We start from the raw sequence: 27,041 nt of genomic DNA on the forward strand, positions 1-27,041 counted from the left end.
GAGAAGGATCTTGTCCAAAGTCACATCTAGGAAGAATTAAATAGTACAAAGCTGGTATTTGAACTCAAGTCATCATGTCACTCCTATGCTCAACCACCTTCTATGATTTTCTGTTGCTGTAGGATAAAACACAAACGTAGCCCAGGTGCCTCTTCCTATAGAAGGTTTTTCTTGATTCCTGTAGTTGTTAACTCAGGCTCCCTCCTCCAGTTATCTAGCAGCTGTGTATCTCTTTACTTGAGGCATCTCCCAGGTCTCCAGGGAAGGCTTGAATAATTGTTTTTGTCTTTTGTTTCCCTTTATGTTGCCATAATAAGTGCTTCTTGTTACCGTTGGCATCTCCATAGTTTTACTTTGACCTACTCATACTTAATTCACACTATTCTTCTATATGCCTACTTTACTTTTTAGCCAAACTGGCCTACTACCCTACCCTGCCCTTTCTGCTTCCATACATTCAAGTATGCTCCCCTGCCCCATCCCAAACTTGAATCACACATTCTTCTCTTCCCTGTCGAAACTTCTTCTTACCTCGGTGCCTCCTCCTCCATTGATCCCTCCCAACTGAAAGTAATCTCTTCTTCCTCAGATTTTCTAAGGGTACTTTGACTCAGTCTCTCACCTTGTGTTTTGCTTATTTGCATACAGATATGTCTTCCCCTATTAGATTGGGGGCAGGAACTGTGCCATTTGAATATAGATGGGCCTTATACATAGCAGGAGCTTAATCACTGTTTATTGAATTTAATTTAAGTTTGAGAAGTCACACTGTAATTGCAGTGGTTTGAGACCCCCAGTGATAGTTGTCCTTGGGTGTTTGTTCTTGGGCCCTACTGGAACTTCTTCCCTGAGTCTCATTGTCCTCTTAACATATGACATGCTTTTGCTGATCCATTGTTAAACTGCTTCCAAGTTCACAACCAGGAAGCACCCAGGCAGAGGTTGTGATGAGTCTTGGTATTTTCACCTTCAGCAACAGCTGCTTACAAGCTGCACCTTCCAAGACTACATCTATCCTTGAAAGTTATTTGTTGTTGAGAGCTAATGATGTGAAAACCTAGAACATAGAATGTGAAAACATGCAATATAAAACGTGAGCATTAGAAGAAACATTGGAAATCATTTAGTCATAGGATCACAGAATTTTCGAACTAGGAGGGTCTTGGAGGTCATGTCATTCAACACTTTGGCTTTACAAATGGGAAAACAGGACCACAAGGATGAAATGGCTTGTTAAAGCTTACACAGAGAGTTAAGTGCCAGAGCCTCTTGAATGTAGGTCTTTTTACTCCAGAACCATTATTCTTTTCACCACATGATACTGCCTTTTCCTGCCCCTTGATTTTGTAGATGATTAAATTGAGAATGAGAGACTCTGACTCAGCCAAATCAATCATTGATGTCTCTTTTGCTGCCACCAGTGTATCCTTTCACAGAACCTCAGAGTTGGAAAGGACCTCAGAGGCCATTACAGGCCAATTCAGACCTGACCAAGAATAATTTCTCCAATGTCTCCAACAAGTGGTCATCCACTCATAGCTCAGACAGAATCTAGAGAAGGAAAACCCACTGCCCTCCAAAGCAACCCATTCCCCTTGTTCCACTGCCGGTTCTGCCTTCTGATGTCAAGATGTTAGGAAACTTCTCTACTGAAAGAGGAGATCCCCTACTTCCATTAACTACTGTATCCCCAAATTTGTTGATGGCCATGACTCTAGAGATCTTTTTAGACCTTGATTATAGTGTGCCTTCTGTAATGGGACTGATCAGGGGCTACTCCTGATGAGCTCCATTATATTGCAAAGCTCTACAAGATAACTATAATTTTGCTCTAGAGAGTTATATAATGGTGACCTTTGGCATACAGACTACCCTGGTGGGGGAGACCGATTAACAGGCTATTAAAATAGATCAGGGGTGATGAAGACCATGCAAGTGAAGAGAAAGTTTTGTATGCAAGAGATATTGTGAAGGTACAAGGTAGAAATTCTTAGTAATGAACATTCTAATACATTCGTGTAAGAAAAGTAGAATCCTTAGTCATATTTCTAAACATATTAGGCATTCAGTTTTTCTTGTAAAGAAGAGTACAATGGATTACCTCTCCTAGACCCAATTGAACACACCTACACACGGACCTTGCAACTGCTAAAAGAGACAGAGGAAGAAAGGTGGTAGAACACAAGGAGAACAGGGCTCAGCTTCCACTTTTCTATTTAACTCGGAGTAAAGGAAGGCTGGGAGCAAAGTCAAGAAGCTGTTTCCTCATGGAACAGAAAGCAGCTCCTAGAAGTGACTTTTTTGTCACCTACCAGAAGAAAAGAGAGACTGGAAGGAAGGTCAAGAACCAAACTGCAAAAGCTGTGCATAATATACTCCTGGTCAAACCAGGTCACATGCTGTTAGTCACGAGCCCCACAGTTAGGCTCCAAAGCTATACCTCTGCCTCACTTTAAAACTTATAGTGTATTTTCTTGCCAGCTGAGCTGCTGGAAGGAGACAGATTGGATCAAGTGAAGTCTGACAGCATTATATGAAGAGAAAATCACTTCTCTGTCTAGTCCACTTGAATCAGTGGGAATTACATTGTTGAATCGAGAAAGTCCTATTCCTTTTGAAAACAGGATCCCTTAGGGAACATTCCTATATTGACTGGAGCCTGGTAGGGCAGATACTTCTATCAGCCCTTCTCCATAGCTGCAGAATAGCAGTTCCTAGCCATGATACCAGCAAGGAGGGCAAAGCTGGGAGCCCTCCATAACAAAGCTAAACAAGTCTAATCCCTCTTCCACCTGACAACCCTTCAAATACTTGACTGTAGCAATCATGTCCTTTTCTTAGAACATAGAATGCTAGAGCAGGAATAGATCTTAGCCTTTCATTTTGTAGAAGAGAAAACAATTTCAGAAAGGTAGTCACAATTTCAGAAAGGTAGTCATTTTTCCACCACTAGTACGTAGAGGCATAAAGTCTTGCTCTTAAGTCCAATGCTCTTTTCATCGTACCATACTGTGAATTAGGAGGCCACTGAGATATTCACTAATTAACCTCAAAAACAGTGTACATTATTTTCAGCATGAAGACTAAAACCTTCCATTATGTACCAAAATATTACATGTAAATAAATACCTGTATTTATGACGTTCTTTCTTCTATTTTCCTTATACCTACACTGTCCCAGGCTGAGAGACCCTGATATTCTCCACCCTGTTGGTTCTGCTGGTAGCTTTCTCCTAGTCAACACCAGGTTCACCAGCACCACCATCCCAAGCTGGAGTTGAGGAGAGAGTGGGTTTTTCAAGTCTTTACTTCTGAGGTTGAGGAGTTGACTTTAGAGTCCAGTGTTGGAGACAAGAACCTTGTCGATAAGGTTACTGTGATTGAATAAATCACATTTGACATTATTGTCATTTCTTCTCAAGAGTCAGTGACTGTGGTCCCAGGTCCTGAGTGAAAATGCAGCATCCCTGTCAGATCCTAAAGTGAAACAAGTGGCTCTCCATCCCCAAGAGCTGGAGCCTATATCCAGGTTCTTCTCTAAGAGAGACCTGAACTTCAGATCAAACCCCTTTCTATAACATTGTCCATGGAAAATGAATAAAAATTTTTCCCTCTAAATAAAGTTAGGTATCATAAGCTTAAGTATCATGTTATTTTATGGCTTGTTCAGAAAGAAAGGAAGAAAGAAAGAAAAGAAAAGAAAAAAAGACATTTATCTTGGTATGAACATAGATTTAGAACAGGAAGGAACTTTGAAGGTCATCTAGTCCAACCTCCTCATTTTTCAGATGAAGAACCTGAGACCCAGAAACTTAAGTGACTTGTTCAGGGTCCAAGAGGTAGTAAGTACCACAACCAAGATTCAAACCCAGGTGCTCAGACTTCAAATTCTTTCCTTACATGGTACAGCCTCTCTTTTATATAGAGGTAATTGACTTGTTGATATCTTTTTTTTCCTTTTATACTTAGAAATTTTTACCCTTTTTATACTAGTTTCAAATCCTTATTATGCCTGTTGCCCTAGGAGGTATAACTATGTGTGAAACCCAGGCTTCTCCCATCTTTTTCTCCCTGTCTTGTTTACTCCTGCCTCATGGATCCCTTTCTTCCCTTATTTTACATAATGTTACTTATGAACCAAACTATCCATCTTCTTCATGCAGATGAAGCTCATCCTGGTCCTCTAAATCAAAGATATTCAAATTGGGGGTTTGCTTAGGGGTAGACTTAGCCCAGATTGGATGTGATTAACCAATAGGTGGGTGGGAAAACTGAGTGAATCCTACCCTTGCTTCAGTAGTCAATTCTAGGACTTGTTTTCCAACAAAACCACATTTAGGCTTGTCCCTCCTCCCTACTCACACATTGCCATCCCAAATTCAAACCTTAATTATCTCTCACCTGAACTATTGTGATGTTTTCCTAGGTATTCTCCCTGTCTCAAGTTTTTCCCCTTTCCAAGTCAATGCCCCACACAGCTTAGTTATTTTCCTTAAGCACAGATCCAACCATGTCACTCACCTTCTCAATAAACCCCAGTAGCTCCCTAGTGACTTTAGGATCAAATATTTCATCCTTACATTTTGTTAATTTCTATTTCTATCAGTTTTATAGTGTATATAATTATTAGCACTTGTGTTTAATTTCTAATAAGTAAATAAGTAAACTAATAAATAATAATTAGTAAGTGTGTTTAATTTCTAGGAAGTAAATTAAATTAATAAATAAGGAGGAGGAAGGTGCTCAGTTTTTTTTTGCTGATAGGGGTGTATAATCAAAAAGATTTGGGGATCACTGCCCTAGATGCAAAGTGAGCATTTGTTGCTAGGATACCTAGAGCCCTGTTCTTATATTGCACTTTAGTTGGGGTGTTAGTTTGTTATTGCTTCTCTCTTGAAGTGTGGTGTCAATAATAATAAATATTATGTTAACTCACATGAGTTCTTTTAAAGATAAACATGACACTATATTGAATGAATCAAGACATTAAGCAACGAATATTTTGGTAACATTCAGAGTAACCTCCATCATGAGCAGTTCCTAGTGCTATTACATTAATTTTACTGTTATTTTTTACTATTAATTTTGTATCTTATAAAACAATTCTTTTACAGCTTTAAGTTTTACAATATTATTATTATTGTTATATGAAAAGTCATTTTTGCTTTTCACCATGAAGACCCTATGCTGCTCAGCTTTGTCCTCATAACTCTTAGTGTGGCCACCAGATGGCAGCACGAGGCAATTTTTCAAAGCATCTGTCTCCCTTAAAACCCTGCCAGAGCCTCCACTTGCTTGAATTCTTTCTTTCCCAGGGTGCTCTTTTAAGTGGTGATCATGAGGAGCAGACAAGGATGGATTACTTTTTCTAATCAAGTAACTAATAACAAAACTTAACTATAGATGTGATTGCTAAGTTTCTCTTTAGCTCTAAAATTCTGTCTGCCCAACTTTCATCAAATACATTTCCAGGCAAAGTATTTACGAAGAATATAAACTTTCTGAATCCCATATGGTTTATTCATTATCTATCACTTTCATTACTCTGTTTATATATTATTCCCTCAAAAGATAAAAATTAGAAACTTATGGTCACCATTTCTGTATAACAACATTGGTGATATTTTGCCCTCCTGGATCTACCTTTGCTCTACTGAACATACATACTGCTCAGGCATGATCACTTCTCTCTGGGTGAGCTTGCCTTCAAAAGGACAGCATGGCATAGTGGATAAAGAGCTGTCCTGGAAACCAAGAAGACCTGGGTTCAAGTTCTGCCTCTGACAAATCCTGACTGTGTGAGCCTGGGCAAGTCACTTAATGGCTCCATGCTCTAGGCAACTGTCTGAGACTAGAAGTTTCAGAGATGATGTCAGCCTGCATTGGTAGAGAGAATTTCTTTTATCTGGGAATTCTCTGTATCAGTGAAGTCATAAGTCTAGTCTGTATCCTTTCCTTTCCTTCATCAGTGGTAGTATGGCATAGTGGAAAGAGCACTGAAATAGTCAGCAAGCATTTATTAAGCACCTACTATATGCTAGGCTGTGTGCCAGGTGCTGGGGAAATAAAGAATGTAACAATCCCCACTCACAGGGAGTTCATATTCTAACGAAGGAGATAACTACTTATATAAATATATGCAGCCTGAACAGAAAGTGAATATAAATATGTACAAAATAGTTAAATATAAGGTAGTTTGGGAGAGGGAAGACTAGGAGATGTTGTTTGAGCTATCCTGAAGGAATAGAAGGACTCTGAGATGGAGATAAAGAGAGAGTGCTTTCCAGGTATGTGGGATGGTCAACGGAAAGGCACATAGTCAGGAAGTGGAATGGAAGTCTATTAGGAAAAGAGGGAAAGTCCATTTGGCTTGAGTGAAAAAGGAAAGAGGGGAAATAAAATGCTGAAGTTAGAACAGTAGGTTAGGACTAGGTTCTGAAGGTCATTAACATATACGTGTGTGTGCACATACACATATGTGTGTTTATACGTGGGTGTATATATGTATATATACATATGTATGGATGGATATATGTAGGTGTATATATGTGTAAATAAATTTCATATTTTGCAAATATAATATATGTTATACTTTTATAAATAAAAATATTTTATCCTTTATAAGCCATTGAGGTTAATAGATTAATGTATGCATATGGTCAGATGTAGGATGTCCTGGAGTGGTGAGAGACTTGAAACAGGCTTTTCCAGGATTCTAGGTGAAGAGGTGATAAGGACCTGAACTGAAGTGATAGCTGGTTAAGTGAGTAAAGAGAAAAGGCTGAATGAGAAAGACCTGAAGGTAGAAATGGTAGGCAACTGATCTGACCTGGGGTAAGGGAGAGGGAGGAGTTAAGGATAATGCTGAGGTTATATATCCCTAGGAGATGGGAAGGATGGTAGGACCTTTGACAGAAGTAAGAAAGTTGGAAGAGGGAAGGGTTTGGGGGATACAGAATAAATTCAGTTTTGAACAGCTTTTGGACATACAGAATAAGTTCAGTTTTGAGCTTGAGATGTCCAGTCAACAATTGTTGGTCTGCCATTGAAACCCAGGGGAAAGACTATCACTGGAGAAAGATATATATGTACATACTTACATACATATATACATACACACACACACACACACACACACACACACACACACACACATACCACTCTGGGCTCTGATAGGTGAGCTTTTGCCTTATCTTTCCCATATATGCTCCATCTTATTCTCCAGCAATCTCTAAATCATTCTGCATGTACCTACCCCACCCTTTCCAAATCCCCTTTAGGTGTTGTCTTCTTGCCTTAGAATTTAAGCTCCTTGAAAGCTATATTCCCATCATTTAGCACAGTACCTGGTACATAGTAATCACTGAATAAATGCTTCATTTATGAATGTAGATATCTTTGAATAATCTGCAAAGAGATGCTGTGATGAGAGAGCTGATGAGGTTACTGAGACAGCACATAGAGTGCTTACAACAGAGGCTGGGGGAACATCCACAGGAAGGGGGTCATGATATGGATAATGAGCCCACAGAGGAGACTGAGGAGTGGTCAGAAGGAGAACCAGGAAAGAACAGTGTCATGTTGACAAGAAACCAATAAATGGGGACAGGTTGAAGATGAGAAAGAGGCATGAAGGATGCAGTCTCTTGGAGAAAATGAGAGGGTTGGGTAGGGGATCAAGCACCCATGTGCCTGACCTTATCAAGGAGAAGGGCCATCTCTTTGTCAGAGACTGGTGGAAAGGAAGAGATAGTGGCGGATGATGTCAAGAGGTTTCGAGATAAAGAGAATGGAAGAAGAGGGAACTCAAATCACATGACCTCCATTTTCTCAAAAAAGTAAGCAATGAGGTCCTCAGCTGAGAGAAGGGGGAGAGAAGAAGGTGTGGGGAGCTTAAGTAGGAATGAGAGGATCTGATACAGTTTCTTGTGAAGAGTAAGAGGGAATCGATTAAGAAAAAATAAGACTGCTTTGCTGTAGTAAGGTTCCAGTTGAGGTTGAATAATACGAATTTGTGAGAATCAGCAAAGTTGTGAGATTTCTTCCAAATGAATTTAGTAGCTTGGAAGTAGGATGAAGAAGCAGATGGTGGGAGTAATCTAGGGCTGAGGTTTGACAAGAGATAGATAGCAACAGGGCAGGAGGGAACAGAAATCAAGAACAGAGGACAATGTAGAATTGAAATGGTTCATTATGGGTTAAGATTGGAGAGGAAGGAAAGTGAAGTCAGAGATAGGCAATGGCTTGAAAAAGTACTAAGGGGTAGTGGGACTGTAGGTCAAAGTATAGGCTTCAGAGAGGTGATGAATAGGGGGAAATAGAGTGATAAGCAGTTATGGTCAGATCGAGGATGTCAATTTCTTTCTTTCTTGTTTTTTTTTTGGGGGGGGGGGTTGGTTTTTGTTTTTGTTTTTTGGTGAGGCAGTCAGGGTTAAGTGACTTGCCCAGGATCACACAGCTGGTCAGGGTCAAGTGTCTGAGGCCAGATTTTGAACTCAGGTCCTCCTGACTCCAAGGCCAGAGCTTTATCCACTGTACCATCTAGCTGCCCCAGGACTTCAATTTCTAATTAGGGAAGTAGAAAACTAATGGAGAATGGTAAGACCAAGTGTCACCAGCCTCATCCCTATGTGTGGCTAAGGAAGGGTGAAAGAGGGGGTCATGGAATATAAAGAGGCTGAGGAAATGGGAAGTGAGGGAGCTTGGGGGAGCATCTGTGTGAATATTAAAGTCCTCCAATATAAGGACAGGAGTTGGGGAGAAGGGAAAATGGCAAGCCAGGTGCTGAATTTCTTGAGGAGGGAAAATGACCTGGCATTTGGGTTAAGGATACAGATTTAGTTGCAATTTTCTGTATGACTTTGGACAAGTTATTTTATTTTTCTAGGACTCAGTTTCCTTGTCTGTAAAATAAAAGATTAGACTAAATAATCTTCTTCTAAAGGCCCCTAATCTATTATATGAGACTTTGAGTACTGAAGGGTGAGTCTTAATAGCTTTCTTGCCCAGTTTAATCTTTATTTAAAACATGTGAGGTTTTTTTCCTTCTTTTTTACCTAATTTTGTGGCAAGATAACCAATGTTTCTGAGGCCAACCTTGGACTAGTGAGTGGTCAGTTGTTACAGAGTAACAGGGTGCTAGTCTACAGTCCCCAGCTGGCATGCAGTCTATATTCCTGGAGTGGAAGTACCCTGTGTCAGCCACAAGCTTGTGATGCCATTTATGAAGGCCAGCTCACTTTCTGTCTCCCTCCTAGGCTGCTAGAAAAGCCTGTAAGTTTTAAGGGGCTTCAGAGCTCCATCTTCTCAGTCCCGAGCATGGGTATGTCAAAACCTTGACTAACTCATAACAAGGTTTTTCAGGGTGTGAAATTTCAATTAGAGGTTGACAGGGTTTCAACAGGCAGAGCATTAGTGAACCAAAGGCCGAGTAGCGTGGGTCTCCAAGATTACAGAATCACAGAATTTGAAAATTGGAAGGAACCTCAGGGGCCATAGACTCCAACCCCTACGCAAAGAGCTCGCCACTTTAGTGTGTGCCAAACTAGCGGTCATACAGCATTTGCACAAAGATTTCCAAGGACAGAGGAACATATTACCTGTCAAAGCAGCCCAGTCCAATTCTGAACAGATGTAATTAGTAGGAAGATTTTACTAACATCAAGCCTCAATAGCCTTTTTTATAACTTCTACCCATTGCTTCTGGTTCTCCTGATTCTCCCTTCTTGGGTCAAACAGAATAACTCTAATCCTTCCTTCTCTCAGCCCTTCACATGCATACTTTTCTCTCTTAATTTCTAAGATTTCTATCCTGTCCACCCTGAATCTCTTCTTCTCCAGGCTAAACATGCCCTGTTCCTCCAAATAGTCCTCATATAACATGAACTCAGTGTCCTTCACTATCTTGGGGGGGTTTTTTTGTTTGTTTGTTTGTTTTTGGTGAGGCAATTGGGATTAAGTGACTTGCCCAAGGTCACACAGCTAGTAAGTGTAATGTGTCTGAGGCCATATTTGAACTCAGGTCCTCCTGACTCCAAGGCCAGTGCTCTCTCCACTGCACCACCTAGCTGCCCCTCACCATCTTGTTTTGACCCAAATTTGATGTCCTCCAGCTTACCAGTGTCCTTACCCATAACTGTGCACGACACACCAGGTGAAGTCTGATGCTGGAAACTATTATCTCTCTTAATGGAGCTTATTGTGAGCTGGGCCTGATTCAGGCCGGTTCTCTGGTAGTTTAGGTCTGAAATTGGAATAAAATGAGACACTTATTGTCTGTCTGACAGTTCACAAAAGGAGCTTGATTTCACCCTGACAGGGAAGGCATATTCATAGCAGGGAAGGGACGCTCACCCAAAGTATCGCCTTGAGTCATCTGAGCGCTGCTTTCTTTGTGCTGGTATTGGTCACCCTGTTAGTCTGAGGGCAAAAGTCTAAGGGAGAAGCTCCAGCCCTTTTTACTCAAGTGACCAGGAAACTATAGCTATGACCCGAGTCATAATGTCCCAAGCCAATTAAATCTGGAGGATGTTTGCAATATCTTTTAATGAAAAATGAGCCTCACTTGCATGTGTGTGTATAAGGGGCGTATGGGGAAGGGCAAGGGTCTAGGAAACCTTAAGATACTTCTTTCACCACATAGCCAAAAATCATATTAGTGTTTTTGGCTGTACATCACGTTACTGACTACTATTGAGCTTTTAGTCCACTAAAACCCCCAGATCTTTTTTCAGAGAAACTATTTAATTTTTTATTTTGTTTTTCTAATTTAATTTTATTTTCAGTTCTAAATATTTTCCTTCCTACCATCTTCCTTCTCCACTCGTTGAGAAAGCAAAGACAAAACATAAAACATTACAAGAGATATTTTCTAATCATGCCTCCACCATATTATACTTGTGAAGTTGACTTTTTTGTACCCAAATGTTAGACTTTACTTTTTCTCTAATGAATTCCGTATTGTTAGATTCGACCCAATGCTCTAGCCTATCAAGTTCTTTTGGATGCTGAATATCTAGGGCATAGATAGCCCCACGCCTACCCCCTGTCTCCCAGATCATTGATGAAATTGTTAACATAGGGCCATACATGGATCCCTCTAGAACTCTACTGTACAGACACTTTATGTCACACTAATATTGAATTATTGACAACCACTCTTTGAGTCTGGCCATCCAAGTTGTCCTAAATCTATCTTCTCTATTAAAATAATATAAGATATCTTGGCAAAAGCTTTTCTTCAAAATCTAGGTAAACTATATCGCCATCATTTTCCCACATGTACTAGTTTAGTAATCCTTTTCAAAAAGGAAATCAAGTTAGTTTGGTGTGACCTGATAGAAGTAGGAAAAAAGAAGGAAGAGAATAGAGAGGTTCAGAGAAAGCAGTTCTAAGGAAGAGAAATCAGAGAATGCCATAAGCACAGAACAGAAATGGAGTTGTGCAGGGTGGACATGGGTACTACTGAGGAGAGTAGCTGGAGATCAGGAGGGTGTGTGGGAACAGTGCACGGCAAGTGTCACGGTGGACTCAAGGGAGCCACATCCCTAAGGAAGCTCCTAGCTAGAAAACTCATTGAGATTGTGATAGAAACCAAGCAATATGGTATAATAATAATAATAATAATGATAATAATAATAAATAACATTTTTATAGCATACACTGTGTGCCAGGGATTGTGCTGTGCACTTTACAAATATTATCTTAATTGATCTCAGAACAACCCTGTGAAGTATGTGTTATTATTATCTCCATTTTACAAATGAGCAAACTTTGGCAGATAGAGGTTAAATGACTTGCCCAAGGTCAAATAGCTAGTAAGTATCTGAGGTCAGATTGACCTCAGATCTTCTTGACTTCAGATCCAGTGATCTATCCACTTGACCACCAAGCTGCTCAGTATTTAGCATTTTTCGTCATAAGTTCCTCAGAATTGCCTTGAATCATTGTATTGCTGAGAAAAGCTAAGTCATTCACAGCTGATCATCTTACTGTATTGCTATTGCACATACATTTCACTTTGCATCAGCTCATATAAATCTTTCAGGTTTTTCTGAGAGCATTTTGCTCATCATTTCTTATAGCACAATAGTACTCCATCACAATCACATATCACAGTTTGTTGAGCCATTCCCCAATTGATGGGCATCCCCTCAATTTCCAATTCTTTGCCACCAGAAAAGAGCTACTATAAATATTTACGTATAGGTCCTTTTCTTTCTTTTTTTTTTATCTCTTTTTGGATACAGACCTAGTAGTGGTATTGCTAGGTCAAAGTGTATGCAGGGTTTTATAGCCCTTTGGATATAGTTCCAAATTGCTCTACAGAATGGTTGAATCAGTTCACAACTCTACCAGCAGTGCATTAATGTATCATTTTTCCCACATCCCCTCCAACATTTGTCATTTTCCTTTTCTGTCCTATTAGTCAATCTAATATGTATCAGATAGTACACCAGAATTGTTTTAATTTGCATTTCTCCAACCAATAGTGAGTTACAACATTTTTTCATATGGCTATAGATAGCTTTGATTACTTCATCTGAAAACTGTTCATATCTTTTGATCATTTATCAGTTGAGAAATGGCTCTTTCAATGTCCTTTTTGTTAAAAAAAAAAAAAGAAAGTAATTTTTCCTATTACTGAAAATAAAGCGCATTTTTAAGGATCAAAGAAGTGGAGCCAATGCATTCAATTAGGAGAATATGCCACAGTCACTTAAGGCAGCTTCAAAAGGGACATTCCAAAAATATTTTGAGAAATGATAGTATCATTATAATAAGTGTATGGCCTCCCAAGTTAATTATTCTTTTTTTAAAAAAATAATTTATTTTTAGTTTTCAACAATCACTTCCATAAGCTTATGAGTTTTAAATTTTCTCCCCCTCCTTCCCCACCTCCCTCCCCAAGATGCATACAATCTGATGTAAGCTCTACATATACATTCCTATTAAACATATTTTCATATTAGTCATGTTGTAAAGGAGAATTAGAACCAATTGGAGGACCCACAAGAGAGAAGAAACAAAATAAAACAGAAGAAAAAAAAAGCAAATAGTGTGCTTCAATCTGCATTCAAACTCCATAGTTTTTTCTCTGGATATGAATAGCATTTTCCGTCGTGAGACTTTTGAAGATGTCTTAGATTCTCCAAGCTAATTATTCTTATGCATGCTAGACTAAGCATGGTATAGGTGACCTTAAGCAAATCATGTTCTCTCTCTAGGCCTCCCGTTTACTTATCTATAAAATGGAGGGATTAGTCTGATCTCTAAAGTCCCTTCTAGCTCTAAATCCTTTAATCCCAACAAAGTATGTAACTGTATACATTCCAATATGTTGTTTTTAAGTAGCAAAATAAAGTCCTTACTTTTTGATCATCCTCATATAAATTAATTTCTGCTTGGAGTCATAATGACTTTTGCCGACACAGTGTTTAGTCTCATTGATTGGGGCATTTTTCATGCCTTATTGGAATGATAGGGCTAACAGAGTCAAAAAAAAAGCAGTCACTTTACCTCTTTAACCATCATTATCATTTTCTTTCACATAATTATTGTTTCTATGATTTATTCTTTAACTTACTCATTATTTAGGATTTTATTATTAAGTCTCCATCTCAGGCTCTCTTTGGTTTGTGCTTCCTGAACTGATTAATATGTTTATGTTTCGTGATCTGTAAAGGATGTATTTACTATTTCTGCCTTTTTAAATTTATTTGTAGTATTTCTTTGCCTTAATATAGTCAATTTTTCTAAAAGTTCTATGTGATACTGAGAAATATGTATTTTTTTTGGACAAAGCCATTTAGAAGAGGTCTAAGTTTTTAGTTCTAATTTCTCAAGTATTTGTTGAATTCTTTTTTTTTCTTTCTGTTAGATTTGTCCAAAACTGAAAGAGAGATGTTAAAAATCTACTGTTATTATTGTATTACTTTCTGGGTCTTCTTGTAATTCAGTTAATTTTTGCCTTTATGAATGTAGGTGGAGGATATAAATTTAGTATTGATAATGGTTTGTTGTTTGGTTCTTTTCAGCATAATGTAATTTCCTTGTTTATCTTTTTTGATGTTGTGAATTTTTGTTTTTTGCTTTATCCAATAATATGGATTTGTTTGGATTCATCCGATGCATAGTAAATTTTGTTGTAGTTCCTCATTTTTATTTTGTTTATGTCTTTGCTTTTTAGGTATGTTTTTGTAAGCAACAGATTGTGAGGTTTTGTTTTCTTACCCACTCTGTCACTCTCGTTTATTGGGTTGATTGATACATTTACTTTTGAAGTTATAAGAATTTGGTTTACATTTTCCTCCATTTCTCTCTAATATTAGATTTTTTTGGTTCTTCCAATTTGAAGACAACACATTGTCTCTTCGGTTATTTTTGCTTAAACTACGTAAAGGAAACTCTGTTCCCATACACTGTCTTCCCCTGCCTCTCCCATTTGTCACTACTTTCCCTAATTTTAGAGTTTTACTTAACTTATTAATTCCTTTTCCTTTCTTGCTTTTATCTGGTTAACTAATTCTCTCCTTTCTTTTTTCTCATTTAAATGCTTAAATAAATCCTCCTTCTTCTACTCCCCTTCAACTTCTTTTGTTTATTAGGGCCCTTCATTAATTCTCTTCCCTTTATGCCTATTCTAGACTTTTATTCTTTGATTTATGGTCCTTGTACTTATTCCTTCTTCAGCCTCTTTTCTTCATGGAATTAAAGCTTCTAAAGTACCTATGTTGCATTCTGTCTTCTAAACAGTATCTGTTGTTATCTTGTAGGTCTTGTCCATCTGTCCCCTTTGTATTTGCAGATTATGTCCATTTTATGGTCCCCATCACCCATTATAGAAGATCCCTGTCCCCTCATTGGAGTGTTCTCCAGCAGAACCCCCTCCCACCACTGAGTTGAGATTGCTCCCTTTGTTTATCTCTGTTCTATCTCCTCCCTTTGTAGCCCCACCCATTCTCCCATAACCTCTCTCCTTTTCACTGTTTTTTGTTAACTGATTAGGATCCATCACACATTCCAGTCTATAGAGAACACATTTATTAAGCACTTACTGTGTGCCAGGCACCTTACCAAGTATTGGGAATACAAATATAAGCAAAAAGACCACCTCTGACAACACAGAAGTAAAAGCAAACTGAAAGGGGTAAGGGGGATGAGGAGGAGCTTGAGTATTTCTGCAGATGGAAGTTCTGGAGAGGAATTCACCACATTCCCAGTTCTCCAGACTTCACCTCCATCCCAGCAGCGTTCTAACTCTGGAATGATGATGATGATGATGATAGGTAGCATTTATACTGTATTTTAAGGTTTGCAAAGCACTTTGCATTTATTATCTCATTTGATCCTCACCATAATCCTACGAGATAGGTGCCATTATTCTCCCCGTTTTGCAGATGAGGAAACTAAGGCACAGAGTGGTTACGTGACTTGTCCAGGGTAACACAGCAGTTAAGTGCCTAAGCCAGTATTTGAACTCAGAAGTCTTCTGACTCCAAATCCAGCATTCTATCCACTGCTCCACCTAGGTGCCTTAGATACCTCTGCCCTCTCGTCTGATTGGTGACTGCTTCTCCAGAACCTCCATTTAAGGAAGTGTCCAAGCCAACCACACTCCTTTTTTAGCTCCACTCCTAACTTCTGACTATTTAATAAATTCTAGGGCTCCCTATCACCTCCAGCATAGAAGATAAAATCCTCTGTTTGACATTCAAAGTCCTTCCTGACCTGGCTCCCTCCTACCTTTTTAGTCTTTTGATACCTTCCTCTTTTCTGAGCTCTCTCCCCACCTTGTACCCTGAGTCTCAGTGATACTGGTCTCTTCTCCATCTCCCAGTTCTGTACATTCTCACTGGCTTCTCATCGTAGCTGGAATTCTTTGCCTCCTGATCTCCACCTCCTAGCTTCCTTGGCTTTCTTCAAGTCTTTTCTAAAATCCCACTTTCTGCAACATTGCCTTCCATGCTAGTGCCTTCCCTCAGAGGCACCTAGATGGCACAGTGGATAGAGTGCTAAGCGTAGAGTTAGGAAGACCTGAGTTCACATCAGGCTTTAGGCACTTACTCGCTGTGTAACCCTGGGCAAATCACTTAACCTCTATTTGCCTCAGGTTCCTCAACTGTAAAATGGGGATAAAAATTAATGAATAATAAATAATAAAACCTCCCAAGGTTGTTTTAAGACTCAAGTGAGATAGTATTTGTAAAACACTTAGCACAATCCCTGAAACATAGTAGGTACTTAATAAATTCTTGTTTCCTTCCTTGCTTGTTTATTTTATTTTATCTTGTTTATTTGTACATAATTGTTTGCATGTTGTGACCCCCCCATTAGACTGTGAGCTCCTTGAAAGCAGGAATGTTTGCCTTTCTTTGTATCTCCATTACTTAGCACAATACTTGGAACATGGTAGGCACTTAATAAATGCTTGTTGACTTCACTAAGGGTTTGACTATCGAAATAGAGAACTGTAGGATAGCAAGGTCAAGTGAAGATTTTTTAAGGATGGGGGAGAATTGGGCATGCTTTTAGGAAGCAGGAAAGGAGCCAATAGACAAAGAGGAGTAAAAATGAGGGCAAAACATGGTAAGGGACTGTAGGGTTGGAACACTAGATAAGCTGTTAGACTTGGTTGATGTGGTGGTTAATTTTGCTGAATGATTTTTTTATCCTCTTTTTTTCTTTGTTCTAAGAGATGACTCTTTTGGGGTGGGAGAACTATATTGGGAAATGAAGGTAATATAAAAATAAAAGGTAAAATGAAGGTAATGTAAAAACAATAACATGTTTGATTTATTTAAATTCAAAACCAAAAGGGATGACTGTGGAGTGAGCTGTGGGAAGAGATGTGAGGAGTGGATTCAAGAGTATAAGTAGAAAATTTTACTTTGGTGAAAAGATGCTTTATTGTCAGAGACTGAAGCACAGGGGGTGAGGATGGGGAATGAGTCAAGGGGTTTTGAGATGTAAAGTAGAAGAAAAGAGCAAGCTCCTGGTGAATGGCATCAATTTTCTCAATAATGTATGAGGCACAAGGTCGTCTGCTGAGAAAGGAGGAGGGAATATTGTGGGAAGCATAAAAAGAATAGAAAAAAATGGGAACAGTCTCTGTAGGGAGTTCATGAAAAGTCAATTAAGGAAGGATAAAATGATGCCTTGATTCAGCGAGGACACAATGGAGATTAGATAACAAAAAGACTGAGTGGACTCAGGATGGTTGTGTGACTTAGTCCAGCGCTGTTCCACATTCAGCCTGTAAGAGTGGAAAAAACAAATAGCGGGGGTAATTCTGGGATGATGTTTGGCAAAGCCAGAGTGATGAAAGAGGTCAAGAGTTTTAAACATGGAAGACAGTACCAACTTGTTGAACTTGTTAAATATGGGTTTAAGATTGGAATAGCCAAAATAGAAGTTATGGCCAGGGAAAGCACTGAGGAATGGAGAGATTAAAAATCACAGTTTGGACAAAGAATAGTTTTAGAAGAATGAGTCACAGAGAAAAATGAAAGGAAAGGAGTTTAAGGTCAGACAAGATAATTTTAGAGTACTTGAGCATAGAAGGAAACACTTATGGGGGATAATTGGATTAAGAATATGACCATCCATGTGCAACTGAACTGAAAATGCAGGTCATGGGAGCTGAAGAGGTTAATAACCTGGGAGATTAAGGTATTTGAAAGTATACTGGAGTTTACAAATGGGTGGAGAAAAGGATGGGTGGAGAGGGAGAGGATGACTGTGAACAGGTACTGAACTCCTTGAGAAGGGGTTGGGGGAAGGGAATGAGCATTTGTATAGTGCCTACTATGGGCGAGGCACTGTGCTTAGTGTGTTTTTGGTTTTTTACAAATATTAGGTCATTTGATCTTCAAAACCCTGCAAGGTAGATGCTGTTATTATTCTCATTTTACAATTGAGGGAGCTGAGGCAAGCAGAGATTAAGTGATTTGTCCAGAATTACATAGCTACTAAGTACCTGAGGCTGGATTTCAACTCAGGTCTTCCTGACTCCAGACCTAGCACTCTAGCCACTTTGCTACCTAGCTGCCTAGGAGGATCTAAATGCTAGAGTCCTTCTTTCAGTTCTTTTAATATCTCAGAAATGCCAATTCAATTCTCAGACTGTCCATCTCCTGTCTGTCATCCTCCTGGTGTAGACATGACTCTGAGCTCCATAAATCTATGCTAATGAAGTACCATTGACTTGAGGGTTGATAAACAACTGCCACCAAGATCTGGATGTGATGATGTATCTCGACAGAGCAATTTCAAAGAAGAATAGATTGCTCAATGATAATGGCAGTGAAAAGGTCTGAAAGTGGCAATGGGGAGCAAGAAGTATGCCTGCTCCTCCTTCTGGCCCTGTGTTTCAAAGACCATGAGAGAAGGTGCTCCCAGATCAGTACCTGAAAAAGAAAGGTCAGTGGTACATTATTTTCTTGGGAGGAGCTCAGAGCCAAGTCTCCATGAGTCCAAAAGATGGAAAGAGTGCAGGAGGAAAAGATCAACTCTAGAATAAAGGGAAACTGATGAACAATAGAATGGGCATGCTAGAGGGCATAGAGGAAGGGAAGAATAGCACTGGATGGAGACTTGGGAGGGATAGGGCCAAGTTGGGATGGGAATATGAACAAGGAGTGGTGCCAGGGAAGGGAGGACATTTTTCACATAGGCATCCAGTAGTTGTGTGTCATTGGGCTCAAGAAAGTCCAAAGTGTGAGTTTACTAATGCACAACACAGAAGGTGCAAAATGATAATTCATAGGAAAAGCCACCTGCACATCTGATCCCAGCCAGTGATTTGGTCATAAAGAAGTCTTAAATAGTGTATATGAGCTCTCTGTGTCTCTGTCTCTGTCTCTCTCTTTCTCTCTCTGACTCACTCCTCCTCCTCCTTCCTGTTCTTCTATCCTATCTCTCTCTCCCTCCCACCCTCCCTTTCTTTCTTCCTCTCTCTCCCTTTCTCTCTCTTCCCTACCCTCTCTGATCCAAATATCTGCCTTTGGAATCGTAAAAGCACATGCCTTCTAGTTCTTCTCTTCCATATATGTATGTACCCTTTTGGAAAGAAATAAGAACTCTTAAGCCGTGGGATTCCCAGTACCTCTGCTTCTTTATTTCATTTCTGTGAGTCTCAGGCACTGGGAATTCCACACAGCAAGGGAGGGCTTTTAATGAGAAACAATTAGTATGGCTTCATCCTCTGTTGGTGTTTTATCTTTACAGGGTACCCAGAAAATATGTCTCCCCTACAGTCCCACAAAGACACTCTCAGTGAAGTCCATTTTAAGGTGAGTGCTCACAAATGAAAAAAAAAGTTACCAGAAGTTTTGTGTTTCATTATATTGTCTTTCTTATCCAGTAGTAATTCTTTTACTAGTTTCTTATTCATTTTTTAAAGTAAAAATGCTGTATTTGTTGATATATTTCCATCCTTGTATTTTTTCAGGCACTACTACCAGTATATTGCTCAGTTTGGAGTCTGGAGAGGCCTAGTTTTCAATGCTGCTTCCCATACTTAACTAGTTGTGTGATATCCCCTTTAAACTATAGTTTCCTCATGAGAAAAATGGAAATTATAATATTAGTAATAATTATAATAGCTAACATTTACATAGTGTTTCAAGGTTTACAAAACACTTTACGTATGTTGTATATGTTAACTCATTTGATCCCCACAACAATCTGGTGAGGTAGGTATTGTTTTTATGCCCATTTTATAAATGAGGAAACTGAAGCATAGAGAGTGACTTGCCCATGGTCACACAGGTATTAAGTATCTAAGGCAGAATTTGAACTCAGGTCTTCCTGATTCCAACTCTATCCACTTCTCTACCTACCTACTTAATAGTACTTCCTTCCCAGGGTGACTGTGAAATCAAATGAGAGAATGTTTGTTTTTAAAACATTTTGCAAACCTTCCAGGTCTACATAAAAGTCAGCTAAATAGAATAATAAAATTCCAGGGTTAGAAGGAGCCTTAGAGGTCATCATTGTTGTCATCGTTGTTGTTATTGTTGTTCAGTTGTTTTAGTCATGTCCAGCTCTTCATATAACCCCATTTGGGGTTTTCTTAGCAAAGGTACTGGAATGGTTTGCCATTTCCTTCTCCAGCTCATTTTATAGGTGAGGAAACTGAGGCAAACAGGGTTACATGATTTGCTCAGAGTCACACAGCTAGTAAGTGTCTGAGGCTAGATTTGAACTCAGGGAAATGAGTCTTCCTGACTCCAAGCCCAACACTATCCACTGCACTGCCTAGCTGCCCCTAGAGGTCACCAGGTTGAGCCTTACTCAAAACATAAACCCCTTCTATAATAAACATTACAAGAGGTCATCAAGCCACCAATCAAGCATGTCCAGTGAAGGTGATTTCTCCACTTATTAAGAAATTACATTCATTTTTCTTCTAATTCTAATGAATAGAAAGTTTTACCATTATATTGAGCTAAAGATTGCTTCCTATTATTCCTAGTTCTCCCTTTTTAGAACCAAACAGAATTAGTCTAATCTTTCTTCCACATGATATCATGTCAAATGTTTGAATATGGTTTTCATTCCATGCCTCTCCTTTCTAATCTTCCCTTTTCCAGTCTAAACATTCTTACTTCCTTCAACCTATCTTCATATGCCTAGTTTGAAGTCTGTAATGTATGCCATCTTAGTAGCCTTCTTCTGCATGAATTACAATTTACTGGTGTCCAATCTAAAATGTGGTACCCTGAACCAAACATAATATTCACTGTAGTCTCACTTGCACAGAGAACAGTAGGACTATTGCTTTCCTTGTTCTGGAAACTAGAATTCTATTAATGGAACCTAAAGTAGTTCATTAACCTTTTTTGGCCACCATATCATATTGTTGATTCATTAAACTTGTAGTCAGATAAAGGTCTCAAGTCTTGCTTCCAGTCTCTTCACTCTTCAATCCATCCTCTCATAGAGCTGTCAAGTTGATACTCTTAAAACAAATAGCTGACCGCGTGATACTTTCCTATTGAAAAATCTTGAGTGAAAGTCTGTTGTCCATAGAATGAAATACACAGATACTAAGTCTTACATTTGAAGCTCTACATGAACTGACTCCAGCCTACCTTTCCAGACTTTCTCACCTTTACATACTCTTTATTCAGTTGAAAGTGGCCTGGAAGGTGATATACACCATCTGTGATATTTCACTCCAGCCTAACTTCTTTCTTTCCCTTGGCTTTGTGCCTTTGCACAGATGGCCACTCATGTTTATAGTCTACTCCATCCTTACCTCTGAATTGTAAAATTCTTATTTCTTTCAAAGTGAAACTCAAGTGTCATCTCCTATAGGAAGTCTTTCCCACATCCCTCCAGTTCTAGTGCTCTCTTGATGTTGAAACAACTTTTTATATACTTAGAATTTGCTTATCTGTGTACCTATTTATTTCTTTTTAAGGACAAGTATTTTTGTATCCCCAGTGGTCAGTATAGTGTTCTGCACAAAGTAGATACTTTATTCAGGTAGGGTTTTTTTTTTTTAATTGAATTGAGTTGAAATGTCTTCAGTTACTTGTACTAATTTATTTTACTTGTTTAGCTATGAACCTTCCTCATTTTAGATGAGCAATGACATCCATCATTTAAAACATGCCTACAATGTACAGACACTCTGGTAGGTGCTAAAGTTACACAGACAAAATGAAAAACGTCCCCACCCTCAGGGTACTTACATTTCATGGAGTGGGGCATAACATGTATACAGGTGAGCAAATGCAAAGTAATTTATCAAGGTATTTTACGAGGAGGAAAGCACCAACACCTAGAGGATGAAGAGATCCTTTATATAGGACCTGCCGCTTGACTTCTTAATGTTACTGGAGACCATTTTGGAAGCAATTTGCAATTATGCAAATAAAATAACTAAAATTTAGTTATTTTATCTCATGACCCAGATATTCCACTGTTAGGCATATACCTCAAGGAGATCACTGATAAAAAGAAAATCCTCATATTTATATAACACTATATAGCATCAAAATATTTATAACAATACTTTTTGTGTCAGCAAAGAACTGGAAACAAAGTTGATTGAACAATGGCTAAACAAATTGTGGCTCATAAATATAATGGAACAAAACTAATGTAAGAAATGATGAATGTAATGACAGGAAGTATAGAAAGACTTGTATGAATTGACATAGGGTAGAGGAAGCAAAGCCAAAAAATCCCAAATATACAATGACTACAACAATGTAAATGGGAAGAGCAACCATAGAACACCAGAAAATTAATGTTAAAAAATTGTATGGAACAATTATTGCACCAAAGAAGAAATATCTGTACCCCTTTGCAGTGGGAGGTACACTGGTATGGAACACTGAATCTATTTTTACATTTTGCTCAATGTATCAATTGGTTCTGCTTATTGTTTTTTTCCCTTCTTCCTATTTTTCTTTTTTTCTTTTAAAAAATTCTTGGCTATAAATTTCCCTTGTTTAATGTTATTGGGAGAGGGCTAGAAAGACATAGCACTTAGCAAAGTGCCTGACACATGGTAAGCACTTCATAAATACTTGCTGACTGACTGATTGGACTATATGGCTTCAATTGTCACATACTGGTGATTCTGTGAGATTTGAAGGAATTTAGATTAAAGACAGTTAAGAAACTATGAAATGAATCTCTAACATTCTCTTTAACATTCAGTCTCTAACATCTCTTTAACATTCATCCTAGGGAAGGATAAAGGAGGAAAAAAGATAAGAAGTAATGTGCAAGGTGGTCAGAACTAAGGCAGTTCTTGCAATCCATTTGGATTCTTTACTGCAACAATTTTTTCATGTGGTCTTGATTATGTAGGTTACAGAAGATCAGAATGCTAGTTCTGTCTTTACCATTTACTAACTGTGTAACCCCAGACAAATCACTCCCTGTCTCTGAGCCCCAGTTTCTGCCTTCTAACAGCAGAGATAGTCTTAAGACTTGTGTCTTGTTGAACTCATGTCCCAAAATTCTTGCTGCTGCTTGCCAGAGTCTGGGGCGGTTAACCAAGTAGGAGAGGTGAACTGCTGCCTCTTGCCTTACTGAGTCCATGCATTCTGAATACCCCTTCCCCTAATCTGCCCTTCCTTCTATCTCTCCCCCCCTTATCCCTTTCCCCTTCTATTTTCCTGTAGGGCAGGATAGATTTCTATACCCCATTTCCTGTATTTCTTATTTCCCAGTTGCATGTGAAAACAATTTTTTTTTAATTTGTGTTTTTAAAACTTTGGGTTCCAAATTTTTTCCCTTCCTTCCTCCCCACCCACTCCCATTGAAAAGGCAAGCAACTCAATACAAGTTATACATGTGTAGTCGTGCAAAACACTTCCCTAGTAGTCATGTTGTGAAAAACTAAGTATATTTCCCTTCATCCTATAGCACCCCCCATTTATTCTATTCTGTCTTTTGACCCTGTCCCTCCTCAGAAGTGTTTGCTTCTGATTACCCCTAATCTGCCCTCCCCTCTATCATCCCCCTGCTTTCTTGTCCCCTTCCTCCCCTATTTTCCTGTAGGGTAAGACAGATTTCCATACCCAATTGAGTGTGTATGTTATACCCTCCTTAAGTCAAATCCGATGAGAATAAGATTCACTCATTCCCTCTCACCTTTCCCTGTTTCCCTTCCACTGTAAAAGCTTTTTCTTGTCTGTTTTATGTGAGATAATTCTACCTCTCCCTTTCTCCTACTCCCAGTATAATCCTCTCTCACCCCTTAATTTTATTCTCCAGATATCACCCCTTCATCTTCAACTCACCCTGTGCTCACTCTCTCTCTTTCTCTCTCTTTCTGTATATATATATATATATACATATATATACATATATATGTATATATATGTATATGTATATAGACACATACATATAATTTTTCCCTCCAACTAAACTACCCTAATACTGACAAAGGTCTTGTGAGTTACAAATGTCATCTTTCCATGTAGGAATGTAAGCAGTTCAACCTTAATAAGTCTCTTATGATTTCTCTTTCCTGTTTACCTCTTCATGTTTCACTTGAGTCTTGTTTTTGAAAGTCAACTTTTCTATTCAGCTCTGGTCTTTTCATCAAGAGTGCTTGAAAGTCTGGCCTTACTAAGTCCAACTAGGGATTATTGGCATCAAAGCTAGTTCTTCCTGTAGGCTCCATTGTTCAGCAGGACCAGCTCTGTGTTTGCTTTTTTTTCCCCTAAACCATAAAGGAGCCTTTCCTCCCCTATAATGTAGATTTCTAGTTGGCTTTTGAATCAACCCAAATTTTGCTACCTTCTTTTCAGGGACTAGGAGCAAAGGCAAGATTATTAGTCAGGTGGAAAATGTGCTTGAGATTTTTAAAATGGATTTCACTTACCCATATATTTTCAATGGATGACTCCAGAAATTCATGTCACAGAAGACAGATAAACTGAATACTTAGTGCTTGGGTCAGCTTTGGATTAGGATGAAACAGGAGGAGGCTGGAAAGTAGGAAGGATGGTTCCCCCGTAGAATCCAAAGGAACTCTTTATGGATCATGTTGGCAGAGGTTACAGGTGTGCCCACACACTAACTAGACAATCCAATATGTTGTTGCCATTGGTTCGGTTCAGAAAATATCTATTAGGTGCAGCTAGGTGGCAGCACTAACCAACTTTCCAGTTATTTCTAGACTTCTGATGCTGAAATATTCTGATAAACAGGAGTCATGGATATTTTGTCTTGAATTAGACTATTCTATTGCTTCCCTTGTCTTCTTAAATACAACATCCTCAAATGAACCTTTAACTACTGCTTAAATAATTTTAGTATATAGTTAACAATGTACTTAACAGATGAATGTATCTACAACTAAATTGAGGTATGGCTAGAGAGAATTCTTTTAAAATGTATATTCCTGAATTATATAGAATCAAGTAAAATGAGGGAACAGGGCAACAAGATGGTGCAGTGGATAGAGTGCTGGGCTTAGAGTCAGGAAGACTCATCTTCTTTGAGTTCAAATCTGTCCTCAAGACACTGCTTATGTCACCCTGGACAAGTCACTTAATCCTGTTTGCCTCAGTTTCCTCATCTGTAAAATGAGTAGGAGAAGGGAATGGCAACCATTCCAGTATCTTTGCCAAGAAAACCCCAAATGGGGTCATGAAGAGTCAGACACAGCTAACATGACTAAACAACAAGAATGAGGAAAAGATTTTACTTTTGTTAACTTAAAACTTTAAATGAAAGGAAATTTTTAATATAACTGCCACTACTACATTTCAGTCCCTTGTATTTATTTTAGGCTTAGAAGAAACCATAGAGATCATCTAGTCCAGGATCTTCATTTTATAAATGAGGAAATAATCTCACAGAGATTATGTTAAAAGGACTGCTTAAAACAGCCTTACTTTAAGCAGTCTTTTGGACTGGGAGTTGCTGGAGATAATGGTTGAAGATCTTAATTTCAATTAACCTTGCTACTGGTTGCCTATAATACCCAGTTGCTGTTTTACTAAATGAGGCTGACTTTTAGGTTAATGACAACTGCCTGAGGCTCCAGATGTTCACATAATTAATTATTCCTTGTCTCCCTCCTTTTTATGCATCTTTGTACCATAAATATAATAGCACTCATAACAGACAAATAAAATATGGAATTGTAACCCAAGTGAAACTATAAATTCTAAACTTGATTATTATTTATTAAAAGTAATGTAAACTTTAACAGAAAATAATTATAGTTTATTTATTCTTTGTCTCTTCTGATCTTTTGTATCTGGTTACAAAGTTTTGTTGCCATTTTTTTAAACAGACATAGTCAACACATAGGCTATATATTTCTTCTAATTCTTCTATCCTCTGTCACTTTGTGCGTCTTTCCATAATTCTTCATTTTTTCACGTCATTTTTTATGGCACAAAAATGCTCCATTTTATTGGTCTACAACAATTTCATCAGTCATTCCCTAATTGTTGGTTGTTTCCAGTTTTTCTACTGTTACAAGTAAGGCAGCTATGAATATTTTTATATATGAAAAGTCCCCTTTTCATTTTAATAATATATTTAAGTTCCTGCATTAGGATTACTGGGTCAAAAGATATAAGTTTTGCAAATCTTACATTATATTGTCAATTTACTCTCCCCCAAAAAAACCCATCCCACCAACAGTGCAATATAGTACTTATTTCTCCACAGTGCTTATAGCATTTAATTGTATTGTTTGTGGCTATTTTTGTCATTTTATAGTTATACTATCAAATTGATTTCTTAAATTTCATTTTATCAGCATATCTTTGCACCCTCTATTTTAAAATAATACTATTAGGAAAACGTTGAGGAAGAGATGATGTGATTTAAAATATTACAGCTTTTTCCAGATATTCCAGTTCCTGTACAAACTACTTATTTTCTTTAGGCTAATTCATCTGAGGAAGAGTAAATTGCTGCTATAGCTTAAAGTTCTATCACATTGCATTGAAATTCATTCTTTCCGTTTTATTTCAGTGCCATGAATCTGGACAAGTTTGAAAAAGGCCCCAGGGAAATTTTTCATCCTGAGATCCAGAAGGTAAAAGAAAACTTTACATTTTTTAGAATTAGGGTATGAAATATATGGAGCATATATGCTTAAAAGGAGCAATGTTTGAGAAGTATCCTTTTTCTTAACTGAAAAATGACATAGAATTACATGAGACAAATGAGATTAATTCATTAATTAAATCTTGATTGCTTCTACTAAAGTCTTACTTTGATGCCTTTTTGGAGTATCAAGGTGAACTTCTCAATCTCAGGGGAAAGACAGGAAATGATCAGAAATCCAAAGATGACTGCTAGGTAGGGCATCTAGGGTAGAGAAGGCAATTGTCACTTGCTTACAGGCTAAAACCACAAGAGAACACTTACCTGGGAATGGTGGTTGAAGGTACACATATTCTGACACCTGGGGACAAACCTAGAGCTAAGAACTGGAGGCACAGAATTCTAGAAGAACTGAGATATCTATAGCCTTGCCAATCTACGTCCATTGACAAGAACTAATCTAACCTCTGGCCAAGACAGGACTGGATTTGTTGAAT

The 27,041-nt window shown here is 38.3% G+C and overlaps 1 protein-coding gene across 1 annotated transcript in view; it reads left to right on the top strand.

The window, feature by feature from the left end:
• Positions 1-27,041, top strand: part of LOC114046880 (GTPase-activating Rap/Ran-GAP domain-like protein 3) — a 196,900-nt gene that overhangs the window by 30,365 nt on the left and 139,494 nt on the right. The window contains exons 5-6 of the mRNA XM_027867466.1: positions 19,228-19,292; positions 26,470-26,533. Of these exons, the coding sequence (XP_027723267.1) occupies positions 19,228-19,292; positions 26,470-26,533 (129 nt within the window). The remainder of the gene's footprint in view (positions 1-19,227; positions 19,293-26,469; positions 26,534-27,041) is intronic.

Source organism: Vombatus ursinus, unplaced genomic scaffold (assembly GCF_900497805.2).
Source record: "Vombatus ursinus unplaced genomic scaffold, bare-nosed wombat genome assembly UNPS02014786.1, whole genome shotgun sequence".
NCBI lineage: Eukaryota > Metazoa > Chordata > Mammalia > Diprotodontia > Vombatidae > Vombatus > Vombatus ursinus.